At 44.0% G+C, this 16,035-nt stretch overlaps 1 protein-coding gene across 2 annotated transcripts in view; it reads right to left on the bottom strand.

The window, feature by feature from the left end:
- LOC102388376 (guanine nucleotide-binding protein G(q) subunit alpha) overlaps positions 1-16,035 on the bottom strand; it is a 195,920-nt gene that overhangs the window by 47,174 nt on the left and 132,711 nt on the right. For both annotated transcript variants that reach the window (XM_006032449.3, XM_025214215.1), the window contains one exon: positions 10,031-10,185. In XM_006032449.3, the coding sequence (XP_006032511.1) occupies positions 10,031-10,185 (155 nt within the window). The remainder of the gene's footprint in view (positions 1-10,030; positions 10,186-16,035) is intronic.

Below are 16,035 nucleotides of genomic sequence, written 5' to 3' on the forward strand. Positions count from 1 at the left end.
ATCCTGACACCATTTTCAGTCTTTAAATCACAGTTAAAGACAGTCAAACTCGGTAACCAAGAAACAAAACAGTTCTGATCAACCTCTTACCACGAGTCCATGCTATGTGAACACAATACCATAATCTTGTAACCCAAGGTCTCCACCCAGTTGGCTGAAATTTAGTTTATCTCTAAGATATCTACCACACACTATGCAGAACTAACAGTATCCAATATTCTTTTCCATTTAAAAAAGTTGGAGTTAATAGAAGAAAACAAAGGAAATTAGAAGCTTGCCTGGATGATAAGCAGACCACAGGAAAACTATAGGTTATTAAGATATTACATATGAAAAACAGTTTCAAAATTGCGGTTCATGAAGCAGGCATGTTGAGCACTGGTTAGCAACCTTTTGGAAATTGTCAGAACTTCCTTTCTTGTTCCCAGCTGCTTCTTGAGTTTTTCTGGCTTCATTTAAAAAAAGCCCAGCACCGCTAGAAAGCTGATAGAAACAAGGATGAACCAGCCTGCTTGCCTACAAGAGAGGTGCTGCTATACAGGATGAGAACTAAGGGGAGAGGGGAAGAGGGAAGAGAGGGAAGTGAGACATGCAAGCTTCAGAAACTAGTAAGGGTACTGAAAATATTGAGAGGAAAAGCAAGCCAGCTAGGAAATACATCCAGAGGGCAGTAGAGATTACTCATCAATATGACAGAGGCGGCCAGTGACAGGAAAGCTTCTAAAGAGAGAAGAAAAGAGGAGACAAGGGGAAAGCCTCTTGAGAAGAAAGGGACAAGTTAACTGAGAAGTATATGCAGAAGAGAGAATCAAAAGAGATTGTAGGAGATGTGAAATGGAGAATAAAAATGGCCAGAATGCAACCAGGAAAAGGGGCCAGTAGTTCTTTTAAAAAAAGGACAAGCACAATCTTTATTGAAGACAGGTAAAATACAAACACATCCTATATTTCTGCCACAAAAGCCATTGATGCAGCTGTTCCATGGTTGCAGCACAATTACAAATGCAAGAGAAGGCGGTATGAATGAGAGGAAAGGTTATTGTCATTTATCATTCAAATCTGGGCAGTGCTCAGACGCTAAGGTTACATTGTGCAGTCACTGTATGAGAACCTTCCTATTAAAATGTGGTCCACACTATGGAAATGTGAGCCCATGATCTATGGCAGAGCAAAAACACAGACATTTGTTCCCTTTAGCCTAAGCTGTATGCTTCATTCTATCCATTCATAGTTCTAGATGTGTTACATGGATCATATCTGCCACTGCCAAGCAAATTCCACCCTTCCCACTTACGTGCAGTGTAGCTCTATGTTACCCCCTAATCCTTAGCATTCATAATCAAAGGAAAATCCTGTGTCATAAAAATGTATGAAAACAGATCAAATCAAAACTAATTTGAATCTAGTGTTGATGACAAAACTTCTTGCTACCTTCAACTTGTAGAAACCAGGAGCAGAGCCAGTGTTACTTAAAAAAAGACAACCCAATACATTTGCTGCTTAGACTTTGAAAGTTTAATTTCTGTCATTCCGAACTAAAATTGGCATACAGGTTTAGTACCACACTATGCTAAGAAAATGCAGCAAGAGGATAGGAGTCATGAAGGAAGAAGGAGCATGAAGCCATGAAGCCATTCAACTGCAACACTTTCTTATGAACCACCAACCAGCAAAGCTACTGGAGCAATAAACTGAGTTTCATCAGCGTAATAATCTGCCCCATGTGTAGAAATGATCTTGCTAGAGATCCAAATTCTCAAATAATGCTGCATATAGCAGACACTGCTGATCAGACAGAATTGTTCATTACCACTTTCTGAATATCTTCCAAAGATGCCTGGAAACAGTGGAGGATAGTGCCTGACATATCATCAATGATTATTCTCCACAGTAACAAATTAATCTGCTGAGATATTCACCATCAGCAGAAAGGGCAAAAATGGATTCCATCTCTGCAGATGCCTAATTGGCAGGATGGAAAATTTCCATTACTTGCTATAACAGAGGAGATAAGGGGGCATTTTTCATATAATGGAGAAGGAAAGTTAAAACTGTCCAGGAGACTACAAGATAAATGATACCGTGTATGCACTGTCACAGACTTGAGCGTGGTCAGGTAAGTCCAAAGGTAAAGTCACTGGGTCTGACTTTTCCACTCACAATGGTCCAAGCCACATGGGAGCTGCAATAGTGACTATTTTCTCTCTCATTACCATACTAAAGTTCTAGATGAAATGTGAATAAAATGTCCAAAAAAGCAAAGCAATTCACAGGTATATATCTCTGCACTAAGGGTCAGATTCAGATATTTCTTGCAGGTGCCCACCTACAGAAAATAGGCACCTTGTTCCAGGAAATGGGCATGGGAGTTAAGAGGTCTAGCCTTTGAATCAGAACCTCCTAGATCCTAAATTTTGGAGGCTGTAAGTGGAAGAGCAACAGTGGAAAAACCCTGGTTGTATACTGTTAACTCTCCCTTTCAGCATCTACTCTCTGCCACTGTGTGACACAAGATACTGGGCAAGATGGCCCTGTGGTCTGACCCAGGTGCGGCTGGTGAACTCAGACTGGTGGGGTGGTGCAGCATCCCCACTGGAGCAGCGGGGTGGGGGGAAGGGGAGGGTTTGCAGCTGTCTGGGATTGGGGGGTGGGGTTTGCAGCTGTCCAGGTACTCCGGCAATTAGCAGGGAGGCTGCAAACCCCCGTCACTCCCGGCTGGCTGCAACCCCCCCCCACCCTGTGGGATGCTCCACTGCCCCACCAGTCTGAGTTCACTAGCCGTGTCTGGTCTGACCCAGTAAATGGCAGTTCTTATGTTCTTATAGGATGACATCTTATAGCCCACATCAACAGGGCTAGATGCCTGGAATTCATAGGCACTGCAAGAGGGAGAGCAAGGTAACTCCACAGGGTGATCCACCCATGTTTCTCTCCCTCCTACAGCAATGTTCTTACTGGGCTACAGAGTCAAACTTCCTCTTGCATGATGACCTTCTGGCCCTAGGACTTTTGCATTTCTTTCTTCCCTCTGGTCTAGGTTCAAACAAGAGAGATGGAGAATGCTACACTCAACCTATTCTATAGCCTGGTGTTCAGGACTAGGTTCTTAAGTCCGAGTGACTGTGGGTACTATATCGTGTACTCACTTCACTACTGTTGGATGCAAGTTAGTTGAGCACAAAATAAATTTTCCATCCTGCAAATTAGGCATCTGCAGAGACAGAATCCATTTTTGCCCTTTCTGCTGATGGTGAATATCTCAGCAGATTAATTTGTTACTTTGAAGACCAATCATTGATAATATGTCAGGTACTATCCTCCACTGTTTGGAGGATTGTTTAACAGATTGGACTCTCCAGTTCTGATCTTAATCACAATGGAACTTGGGCAGGAGCTAAGTACAAAGCTGCTTGAAGGCGCTAGATTCTAAGAATGCTCAAAAGCCAAACTTTGGTGCCTAGAGATATGTCCAGACCAAAATGTGAGGCATCTAGTGAATTTAAATGTCTAAATTCACTAGATGCATCCACTAGAGTAGGATGATCTGAGTTACTTTCTGAGATGTGTGCACCAAATTCCAAATTAGCCACCTCGCTGGCTGATTTGGATCAGGCTCTGTCTTCCAGAACAGCCTTTAAAAATGATCTCAGATACACATAGATACGTGTCCTATATACAATAAATCCTCTTTTCTAAATGGAGCTTACAACAGCTGCTTGGGCAAATCATTTCGGCTAGGGATAGAAGTTACACATAAACTGGTAGAAGTCATCAGAAACTGGTTTAAGATAAAACTGATTGCATGTAGTCCAAATCAGGCTTAACTGATTTGGGTCAAACCAATTTATGAAACTTGTGCCTCAGAACCCTTCCTGGTTCAAGTTAAATCACAGTTCCCCAGCCCTGGGCTGGCTTGTGCTGTCTGCTCCAGCAAAGAAGGGTCGGGGAGCAAGGCAGGGATGGGGGCAAACCCTGGATGGGGTCTGGGGCCAAGAATGGGGGTTAAACTTCCCTTCCCCCAAATACAGAGCTGCCCTGCCCTGCTAGAAACTTACTGCTGGCTGCAATTGTGGACTACAAATCCCAGAGGCACCTGGAAGCAAGAAGAGGAAGTGATGAGTAACCCTGCAGAGTCCTGCTGCCCTAATTCTGGACTGCTAATCCCAGAGACCTTGGGGCCAGCAACAAAAGGAAATGAACACACAGCCCATGGGCTACATTCCAGACAGCTGTGCTCTAGTGCCCCCTGGCTTCTGACCTGAGCCACTGCAGGCATGTGGCTGCATTTCCTGAATCAATAGTGAATGTCTGTCCAGTTGTTTCTCAGTTTAATCGGTGCAGTTTAGACCAACCTGCAAAGACTGAATCAATTCAGCCTCGGGCTTTTTGACTGTCTGTATTTAGCCTTAAGCAACTGCTCCGTGCTGTTCTTTAGGGATCTGGTTAAAATGGAAGTGAGAATGGAACTGTCGGATGGTTCCGTTTATGCAAAACCAAATTCTGGCTGATGAGACTGTTCCAAACTAATGCCGTTCCCTTTTTTGCCCATTTGCCAATTTTGCCCAAATATTTAGCTTTGATTTTTTTTTCCAGTAAACAATCTTGTAACTACCACTGATACAAATTTATGTTTTCAAGGAAAACTGTTTCTCCATAATTATGAATGTATATACATTTTACATGCCTAAAACAACACAAGATCAAAAATAGTTTTTGGAGAGTCATAGTTTGAAAGCTAATCTAGTGGGATCTTTCACACCTCGAAGTTTGATGCCAGCAATCTCTGATAAGTAACCTCTAAGTAACATCACACTAATTCTCTTTTATGTATGCAGTGAAGTAAATGGAATCAATTTTCAGCATTTTAGGACAAGCTGTGAATAAAGCTATAATGTAAACATGCACTATCTACATCTTCACAGCTTTTATGAACCTGGGAAGGTTTATATTCTTGGGTCTCCAAAGATTTAATCTAAGGCAGGAAAAAGAAGACAGTATGAAACTCAAAAGCTATTTTAAAAGTAATTTCTTGTAGCTGAGTTTTCATTCTTTCCCATTCCTTCTGAAGATGTGTGCATGCTCTCTTGCTTTATATATGGTAAAAATTCTCAAGGCATCCCATGTCAATAGGGTCTCATCCCATGAGATCTCCAAAACGGACAGGACCTCAGACAAGATGCAAATAGTTCAAACAATATTTTCTGAAGAAGCCAGTAATGTAATTTCTATGCTGCCACCACCCATCACTAGCTGGGCAGACTACAAAATGTTACTTCATGTAAGTGAATGTTACTTTCAAGTTACTTGTTTGTGACGAGAGAACTAAAATCTCATCAGTAAAGATATACTGGTATCCTTGTGGGATAAACTTAATTTATATAGTGTAAATTATCTCTTCTCCCTTTCTGTAGGGATAGGTTTGTAGAGTTTTATGTCATAATTAGGAAACTCATGCGACTGTGTGTGAAAAGATGACTTAGATATTTATATTTATTTATTATTTATATAATAGTACAATTTGCATTTAGCTTTACATGCAAATAAAATGTCAGACTTTTACCTCAAAGAACATAACAACTAAAATCTAATATTAAGTCAGAGGAAAAAAAGCTGGATCTCAACCTCTCTCTCACTCACCTACTTTTAACGGTACTTTAATAATTTATTTAATTAACAAGTATTTTTCCTAAGTAAGCAAAGACTATTTAAAGAAAGATGGAAAGTAGAATGGGTTTAGATAGTGAAGTGATGGGTCTTACAAAAGAAATGTGTCCACAATGCAAGTACAACAGGTAGGGACTGAATTCGGGGCAGCTGTCCTCTGACTTTGCAGGCAGAACGTGGGGCCCAGAAGCCATTTTATGGACGTAGTGTGGTGGGCCGCCTCATGCCTCTGATTGGCCGAGGGGCACAGGTGGCTCCGCCCTTCACTGCTAATTGAATGTGAGGGCTACCTGTCATGTGGATCTGCTGCTTGCCACTGATCGGTGGAGAGGTGGGGGAGGGGTTGCGTGACAGGTAACCTTTGCCAATAAGCTGCAAGGGGCAGGGGTGGCACCCATCTTGCTGGCAGCTCATTGAGTGGGATGACCCCCTTACACCCCCACTCTGAAAGTCTCCTGTGGCTCCCTTACTAAGTCCCTCCCTGAGAATTTCATGCGCATTGCCCAATTTCACAGACAATGTCAGATTTCACAAAATCCCCCAAATTGTGATTTTGCTGAGTCCTTAACAATAGGATCACTAACTTCATGCAAGTGCCCAAAATGGCAGTTATGTGGCTGGGTAAATGCAATTTAGTGTCAGAGAATTCTTACCTTAGGTTCCAGAAAGCAATTCAGTTCAACTTTATAAGCAAATAAAGTAGCAGAAGTCACAAAACCATTAGATGTCTTATTTCACTCTGAAAACAATCTGAAGCACCTAGATTTAGGATTTTGCACATGTTCAAGCTACTACCTTGCTCCCACCTCAGTTCTGTTAAAAAAAATCAGACCAGAACTGGGAAGCACCTAAAGCGTCTACCTAGGTCTCCAATCCACTAGGAGACCACTGAGCATTGCCCAGACCAATTGACATGCCTATGCAAGAATTACGTTCAGCAAGCTGATATGTCATCTGATGTAATTCTATTGTTTTGCGAGATAGATGCTTACTACTGACAGTACTGAGTAGCACTTTCTATATCAGGGAGGGCAAAATATGCCTCCTGGCCGGATCCAGCCCACCAGGCACTTTCATCCGGCCCACAAGCACCCACCAACAAATTGCCCATGCCCAGCCCTTCTGCCCATGAGGGTGGGAGCGAGGTATCCACGTATACATCCCCCAACATAACCTATAATGCCTTGTTCCCACTCTCATGGGCATAAGGACCCAGACCAGCCAGCAGCAGCTTCTGGGTGAGACTGCTGCTGCTGTAGCCACCTCTGGGGGACCTGATTGGCTTTGCTAGCATCCCGCTTGCTCTGGGTATCAGGTAGGGAAGTGGGGGACCAGGGCCAACTAATGCTGTGCATGGGGGTGAGGAATGCAGCCTACCCAGCCCACCTTTATCCAGCCCCACGTTGGAGCTGGCTGCCTTCTCCACCCCTGCTGCGCAGGTCTCGGGACTTGGGACTCTGCTGGCAGTGGAGGGAGCCCTGCTCCCTCCTTCTCCATGGAGTCCCAGGACCTGTGTGGCAGGGAAGTCAGTTAGCTCCAGCACGGCACTTCCCCCAGTGCCATGCAAGTGTGGGAGCTGCACACATGCCACATGGAGCCCCTGCAATAGTGGAGGGCTGGGCAGGCTGTGTTGCTCAACCCCATATGCAGTGCTCAGTACTGGCCAAAGCCACACTCTACTGGGCTCCAGCACCTGCGTGGAGGCAGCAGGGGCTATGTGCCATGTGGGGGAGCGGGTGGGGGGTTCCCACACACCCCCACTCTTCCTCACACCCCACAAATCGCACACCCCCACAACCTGCCCCCACACCCCCCTCATATACACCCTCCAATATACCCTATTCTTCCCCGCCTCACAGCCACACCTCCTCACAACCCCCCCTACAAACACACCATCACACCCCACCATACACTCACACCCCCGAAACCCCACCACATACACATGCCCCCACACCTCATCATACACATCCCCCACCATACACACCCCTCCCCACGCCCCACCATACACATACTACCACCCTAACCACATCTCACACTTCCCACACATAATATACAAGAGTAAGACTTTGTTTCTGAATTATTATGTAATCCCCTCTATATACAGTATGCAAACACAAATCATGACAAATATTTTTTGTAATAAAATTAAAATATGCTATAGTAGGTGTTTGACTTTTAATGTATGATTTGTTTTTTCTTCTGGTTCCAAGATGGCTAGCCTCCCCTCCCAAAAGGAGTATTTCCAGCGGGCAAGGGGAGGGGTGTCCGACAGCAAAGGCCTGGGGTGAGGGGGAGGTACTTCCAGTCCCAATATGACAACCAGGAGGCGGGGCAACTGTCAAGGGGCAGGATTACCTCTACAGCTCACCAAACTGGCTCTCCGGCTGAAATAATTGCCTGCTCCTGTTCTATATAGTGGGAAATCTGGATGCCAGGCCCACCTTAACCAGCATAGTCAGCTGCTCAGGAGAGTGACCTTACTAGCATGCTATACGAGCATCTCTACTCCTGTTGAAGAAGTTGGGCTCCCAGAAAGTAAACAGCCTGACTGTAGCCCTAGGATGAGGGTGCTCACTAGGAAAGGGAGAAACCTTGTTTTTAGGTTATGTTGTCAAAATTTATTTCTTGCATTTTAACTAACAAGCATCTAATGCAAAGTGCCTAAACAGTCCTGGGAGCATGAAAAGTCCATAATATGTGCTAAAATCTTCTAAAAATGCAAATAAATAGCCAATTTACAAAAACATTTATATTGTAAAAAGGCCAACATGTTTACACTTTAAACATCAGCTATTTTGCATTCAAAGTAATTGCCTTTTCTAAGGAAACATACCAGAAATCTGCTGCTATGGCTTCATAACAAACTCCATACTTTTTATGTTAATAATATTCAAAGGAGCTGTCATGGCAAGTTATTTTTTTTTAGAAACAGAGGCTGCATCTACATGAGATGCTGACTACACAGTTGTTACTGCACAGCCATTTAGTACTTATATAAACAAGTATTGAATGACTGCACAGTAATAACCCGCATTACTGTGCAGTAGCGCCAACAAACAGTTTTTTTGTGATGCCAACTGCACAGAGACTATGCCTGAGAGTATGGATGCAGTAGCAGTACGTCATGTTTCCTGCCACATGACGCTATTGCGCAGTAGTCACAGGCTACTGTGCAGTCAGCATCTCATGTAGATGCCGACAGAGAAGCCTGTTAAGAAGATCAGTCCAGCTTTATCTGAAGTAATATCAGATCCTCCTTCCCCTTTATAATTCTGAGATTTCCCATTTCTATTTTTTATGCTATCATTGAAAAAGGAAAGCAATTCATCTTGTAAAAGAGTGTTAAAGGTAGTTATGGAGTTTAACTTAGAACCACAAGTCAAAGAAGTTCAAAGTTAAGGGTGTAATTTTGTCTACCTCACCTGGCTCTGCACCTCAGTACTGCAACAGCACATACAAGTATACTCAATAGTGGAAGTCCAAAAGTGCACTTTCCCCAGCAATTATATCTTGAGAACAACGCACAAAATTTTATTTAGGGTTTTCCTAGTTTAAACAATGTATGATTTTTTCAGATCGCTGGCAAATGAGATAGAATACCATGAGGTGTTCTGGCATGACAAAGGCCTCACCAATGGGAAAGGTTCTATACAGCTGGTCCAATAAAAGATACCACAAAAAATCTATGTCTCTAAGACATTTCCTGAACTAATATGGCTACAACACTCTAACCCCACTACTAGCCATCAAACACTTTTTCGTAATTGGTCTCCCTTTTGTTAGTGTAAGAAGTATTATATGTCCAAATGCACTGTACTAGTTTATATCCCTCTTCCCTCTTGTCAGGTCTTTGGGGAAAAAAAAAATCTGTTATGCTAGGAAGGCACCAGAAAAGCCAGGAAGACAGAAATCAAAGTGAAGGAAGACTCTTCTTATCAACTCTATTAAAATTCAAGTCCTAAATTTCAAACCTTGGCTTCCATTGCACTTCTGCATGTACTTTTGGCCTAACAGGGACATCTAAAGCAGGTCCTCTTTTTTTACTAAGGTTTGAGAACTGTGTTACCTGCTGACTTTTCACAAGTGTTTAAGGGGTTTAATACACTAAATAAAAATAATACAACTTCCAAAGATTCCTATGGAAAAGTCTTGTCACAGTATTTTAAATTATAACAGAAGTGAGTTATGAAAATACTTTGTTACACTACTGGAACCAAGTCAGACATCTCAGCCCTACAGTGTTAGCCTTGCATATATTCATACACATTTATACTGTATCTAAGTAATTCTAAACTGAATGAATTTAAGTTAGAAGGAAAGGAAAGGAAGGCAAGTGCAGAGATACCCATGCCCATCATATACTTACTATTTAGTTGAGTCTGATAGCTGATACTCCCGTCGTCTATCATAACACTCTTGGATTCCAGGGTCATTCCATAAACTCTTTATTGCATCTACGTAGGGATTTTCAAACGTTGACACCTTCTCTACATCAACATCTCGAACTAACTGTGCATGGCCCTAGTTCAAAACAAATAGAATAGTAACTTTCACCCTATTTTCTGTATTGGTAGACACATCATATACAGAGCATTTAGTTATAAAAATGATCTTTACAAACTGGCTATTTTGTTACTACGTATAAGTTTTAACAAAACCACTCAGATTCATCAGATTTTAGAAATGCTTCCTTGGTATCCAAATATCTTGGGAAATACTGGGATAGAGGAAAGGACCTTGGGAAGCAGTCACAGGACTTGGATGAAAAAAAATAACAAGGTAGAGAGGGCTGAAGAAAAATGAAAGTGGCTGGAAAAAGTTCTAGGGAAGAAGGAAAAGACAAAGTTTCACCCACATACAGACTTCTATACATTTAATGTGGACTAATACATTTTTTTAGTTTCAAGAAACTAGATCAGGTGTCCAGAATCCTACCCAAAACATCTAGTAAGCTTTCTCAGTCCCACTGTGAAAGTCTGCAAAGGCCATATCACCACCACACTATATCGGAAACTAATCAAACTGCTAGTTACCTCTACGCCAGCAGCTCACATCCTTAAGCACACCAGTACATTCACTGTCTACAGCCAAGCTCTATTTCACAACTTTATCTCTGCTGCTCCAGATCAGGATGCATACATTAAAGATCTGGAGCAGGAATTCCTGTACTTTTAATACAATTCTAAAACCATAGCTGCTCAAATCAACAGACCCAGACCTTGCTCCAACCTGCTACAATACCAACCCTAAGACAAAAACAACAAAATCCCTTTTCTTGTGACCTACAGCCCCCAGCATTAACACCAAAGACACATCATTAATGACCTTCAACTCCTTCTGGAAAATGATGACCATCTCAAGAAAGCCATGGAAGGACACTCTGGCTTGCAGACAACCTCCTAGTTATAAATAGTGTCTTCTCCAGCAACCGACTACCTAACTCTTATTCTCACCAAGGCACCAGACTTTAATCTGGACCCAGATGCCAGCTGTGTCCCCTCATCAACATGTACCACATCATCATTGGCCCAAATAACACATTATAACACCTGAGGTTCATTCACCTACTCCTCTACCAACATCCTATATGGCATCACCTGCTTACAGTGCCCCTGCTATGGACAGATGGGGCAATCCCTATACGTAAGAATAAATTAACACCAATCTGACATCTGTACCAGAAAGACATACAAGCCTCCGGCAGAGCACTTTAACCTCCTTGGATATTCTATTGCTGGCCTCAAATTAGCTGTTTTTAGAGAACAAAAAATTAAAAACAGACTGGAATGGGAAACTGCAGAACAAGACATGATCTCACAGACTGGATGGCAATAACTATGGTTTAAAAAGACTATGGATTCTTATCCCATTACCTGGATTAGCTTTTATGACCCCTATATCCCTCAATGGGTTAGTCAAATCAAGTCAGTCCTGAGGTTGCTGTGACTGTTGGGGCACCTTAGATGCTGTAACCTTCCTAGGTTTGTTGAGCTGCTTTGCGCCACTGGTGATGTTTCAGTGGCACTGCCCATTAGGCCTGTGCGAAGCGGAAAGTATTTATTTTGGATTTGGCGATTCAGAGGGGCAGCGATTCGATTTGGTGATTTAAAACACTGTCCCGATTCAATCAATATTTGGTGCCAAATCTTATTTTGGCCATAGACTATGCAGGCAGGCAGTACAAGCAGGAGCAGCTGGGGGAGCAGCCGGACGAGCCCTGGCTTGAGCCGGCAGCCCTGGGAGAAGCCGTGACTTGTCCAGCTGCTCCCCGAGCTGCCCCTCTGCCAGGGCAAGGCAGGCAGCACTGGCAGCCTGAAGAGAAGCCATGGGGGTTGGGGGGGAATGATCGGGGAGTTGGGGGAATGACTGGGGAACTGGGGGATCAAACCGGGAACTGGGGGATCAAACCGGCCAGACCCACAATCATTCCCCCAGCCCCGCAGCTTCTTCCAGGGCTGCTGGCTCAAGCCACGGCTCGTCCGGCTGCTCCCGCCCCAGGGTGAGGCAGGCAGTGCTGGCAGCCCCGGGAGAAGCCGCAGGGGTTGGGGTGAATGATTGGGGAGCTGGGGTATCGAGCTGGGACCTGGAGGGAAGCCCCTGTTCGTTCCCCCAGCCCCTGATCATTCCCCCCAGCTCCCAGTTCATTCCCCCCAGCTGCCAATCATTCCCCCAGCTCCCTGATCATTCCCCCCAGATCCTCAATCATTCCCCCAGCCCCGCAGCTTCTTCCAGGGCTTCTGGCTCAAGCCACGGCTCGTCCGCCTGCTCCCGCTCCAGGGTGAGGCAGGCAGAGGAGCAGCCAGATGAGCTGTGGCTTGAGCAGGCAGCCTGAGGAGAAGCCATGGGGGCTAGGGGGAATGACTGGGACCTGGGGGATCACACCGGGAATTAGGGAATGGAACCAGGAGCTGGGGGGGGAAGCCCCTGTTCGTTCCCCCAGCCCCCAATCATTTACCCCGGCTCCCAGTTCGATTCCCCAGTTCCCAGTTTAATTCCCTAGCTCCCAATCATTCTCCAGCTCCCCAATAATTCCCCCCAGCTCCCAATCATTCCCTCCAGCCACCGCAGCTTCTCTTGGGGCTGCCAGCAGTCTCATCCCAGCAGGGGGGCAGCCAGACGAGCCACAGCTTATCCCAGGGCTGTCGTCTCAAGCCGGGGCTCATCTGGCTGCTCCCGCTGGCACTGCATAGTGCCTACCTGTACAGTCTATGGCCAAGTCTCCGTATCTCTACAAATCAATTTGGAGAGATTAATGGGTCTCCCGATTTGATTCAGACTCAGAGGTTTGGCTGCCAAATTGGGCCAAATCTCCTCTGAATCAAATCAGGTACTGAAGCTTCACACAGCCTTAGTGCTCATCTCTTCTCCAAGTATGGATGGCTGTTAGCTTGTAGGGAGTTCATCCACCCTTTGACAGGTCTTGTTTTTAGTCTTGCTGGAGACATACCATCCTCACCCAGGGTAGCCCAGATGGAGGCGCCAGTTTAGCCACTGACAACTCGACCGTGGTACAAGCTGTACTGGTTTACATGGTGATAGATAGCAGACCAAGAGAGGCCTGGCCTGACAAACTCAGTGGGTTAACTGCTTTGTTTTCCTCTCTCTTACCCACCGTGCCTCTTGAGCAGTACCCCTTTGTTTTTCACCTGCCCTTCCCTATCCTTTGTATTCTAATTATTGCTTTCTATTTGGAAACTCTGCTTTCTGCAGTCCCTTCACAGTATGTGATAAAGTAAGCTGCTGCTTACAAAAGCTTATGCATCTCTGAGTTAGTTAGTGAATAAGGTGAAAATCTATTCTGCCTTCTGCCTTTCTTGACTTGACATGCTTACACATCCACAAAGCATAGGTGAGCATACACAGCTATGTATTAGCCACCTAACCCATAGCCTACTGTGCACAATCAGTATACATGCATGTGTTTGTGTGTCCACACAGCAGGAAATAACAGGAACACTACCTAAATGTAAATGCAAAAATGCCATTTAGGCAGCTAGAGAACTGCCTGTTAGGCACACAAAAGGAAACAGAACTCCACTCTTAATTTTTACCATCTGTTAGCTATTACAGGGTAAAAATCCAAGTGTTTTCCTAAAGGTAAAGCCTAAGGGATTATCAACACAATAAATGGAACTACAAGAACAAAATCCATTGTAATTCACTCCATATATTTTGATCTAAGTGTCTGAGCATGCTCATCTAATATAAAATCATGCTCATCTACTTCAATTTTTCTCATGATCAGGTTTTTTGCTTTTTTAAACAACTACATCTTACAACTTCCTTACCTTACAAGTAAAAGACATGTTCAAGATTTAGATACTGAGGAAAAAAGTACAATTCCCTTAATGCTACAAAGAGCAAGGCTTGGTTAACATCCAATACTATAATGAAAACTATGGAGAGTCTTTAAGAGAGGGAATTGTCTTTTGGAAGTATTCTTTGCTGCAAATGTCCCTCTACTACATACAGAACCTGTCAGGAAGGAACATAGCAGAATTATGAGAAAAACAGAGCAGAACGATCTGAACATTGTGGACAGCAGTGGTATGGCTCCAGGAACTTGGTCAAGCTAAAACCTAAGAAACCTAGGAGACAAGTAGTTCTATTCCAATCCCATTTGTATTCCAATCAGGGACATGTGTCCCTGTCCTTATTAAAATACCCTAGTAAGCCAAGAGTACTGTAATAGGACTGTTTCTGTAGGCCAGTGAAATCTTTCTACTGTCACAACTTCCAGGAGAGTTCAAACTCACTGTTTGAATAAATACATGCTTACAACTCTTTCTATATTCAAGCACAAATCAGGTTGACACTCTGATTTCAGTTTGAAAAACTACAATAAAAGTAAATGTTTCATTTTAATGTTAAATATAAAAGCTTATTCTTTACAGCACAATTTATAGTTTCACAATTTTTCAAATCTGTTTTTTAATCTTTTCATAGTCTAAGTTAGTTGCATTCTTTTCATATGGCAATCATGGGATTAAAAATTGGCTTCCTAGCCTATGTCAAAGAAACTAGATTTTTCAACATAGTTTCTTAAAGATTTTTTTTTCATTTTGTTTTATACTACTGTAATATCTTACACTGTGGATATGATGCAGCCAGAAAAAGAATAAATATTCTTGTAGTTATACGGCATCCTGGTCACAAAGCCATTCTTAAACCAACTATTTCTTCCAGCTTACAATAATATCCAGGAAGTCAGAAAAAGGAGAGAGGATGTTCATCTAATTCCAAAGGCAACCATTCAGTTGAGGAAGAAAATCAAAAATACTTTTATGTTTCAATATACATATAATACATGACATGCATGTAGTACAATAAAAATGTGCTTAGTAGAAAAAAATATTTTCACTGTTTCAATTAACAATGTATGACAGAAGTATTAGAGAGAGTAAGTGCTACATGTTTATCAGAATCTGTATTCTGTGAGCTCCAAGGTACATACTTGACATTTCTTGAACTCAGGCATCTTGCTCAAATCAATGAGTCACTAAATTTGGCAAATAAACAAGAGTCAGCATTTCATTAACCACGTCACATTGCTCTTGGGAAGCAAGTTAGGCACCTCTTTAAAACAAAACTTATGTTTTTATCCAATCCAACTGTGTATGAAACATCAGCCAGGGGTGTCAGATGAGCAAACCATGATACAGCCTGCAGGCCAGATCCAGCCTGCCAGATGACTAGATCCAGCCCACGGCTGCTCCTTTGGCACTCCACATGGGGCCACGCGCTGTCTGCTTGTATTGGGGCAGCCTGTGGTGGGCTCCCACTGGCCCAGGTCCCAGCCAGCGCACAGATTCTGCTGGACCTGATCCTGATGCAGCTACAGCCCGGTGCTGCTCTGTGCCCCTTGCCTCCAATGGCAGCTCCTGCCTTTGATCCTGCTATGTTGCACTGTGCCAGGCAAGCAGTTTCAGCCAGGTGGCTCCCACCCCAATGCACAAGGCTCTGGCTTCAGCTGGAGCTGGAGTTGGGAGTCCTGGCACTCTGCACAGGGCTGAGCCCCACTTGTTCATGCCAGGGCAGCCCATGCCTTGCTCATGCTGGTGCCCACAGCCCGGCCAGGTACTGCTCTGCACCCCCCCACCTTCAGTTCCAGGATTTGGAGCCAAACCCCCACGTGCATGCCAGGAGTGGCAAGGCGTAGTGCAGCAGAAGTGAGAGGAGCTGCTGCTGGACACAGTGGATGCAGAGCAGCACCCGGCCAGCTGTACATGTGGGGCATGTGATCCCAGCCTCTCCTGCCCCTCCCACTCCATTTCTGAACACTAGTTCAGGGGTGGGCAATTATTTGGGCCCCAGGGCCACACAGGCAGTTTTGGTGACTTATTGTGTGTGTGTGTGTGTGCAGCAGGTGGG

Source organism: Alligator sinensis, unplaced genomic scaffold (assembly GCF_000455745.1).
Source record: "Alligator sinensis unplaced genomic scaffold, ASM45574v1 scaffold728_2, whole genome shotgun sequence".
Taxonomy (NCBI): domain Eukaryota; kingdom Metazoa; phylum Chordata; order Crocodylia; family Alligatoridae; genus Alligator; species Alligator sinensis.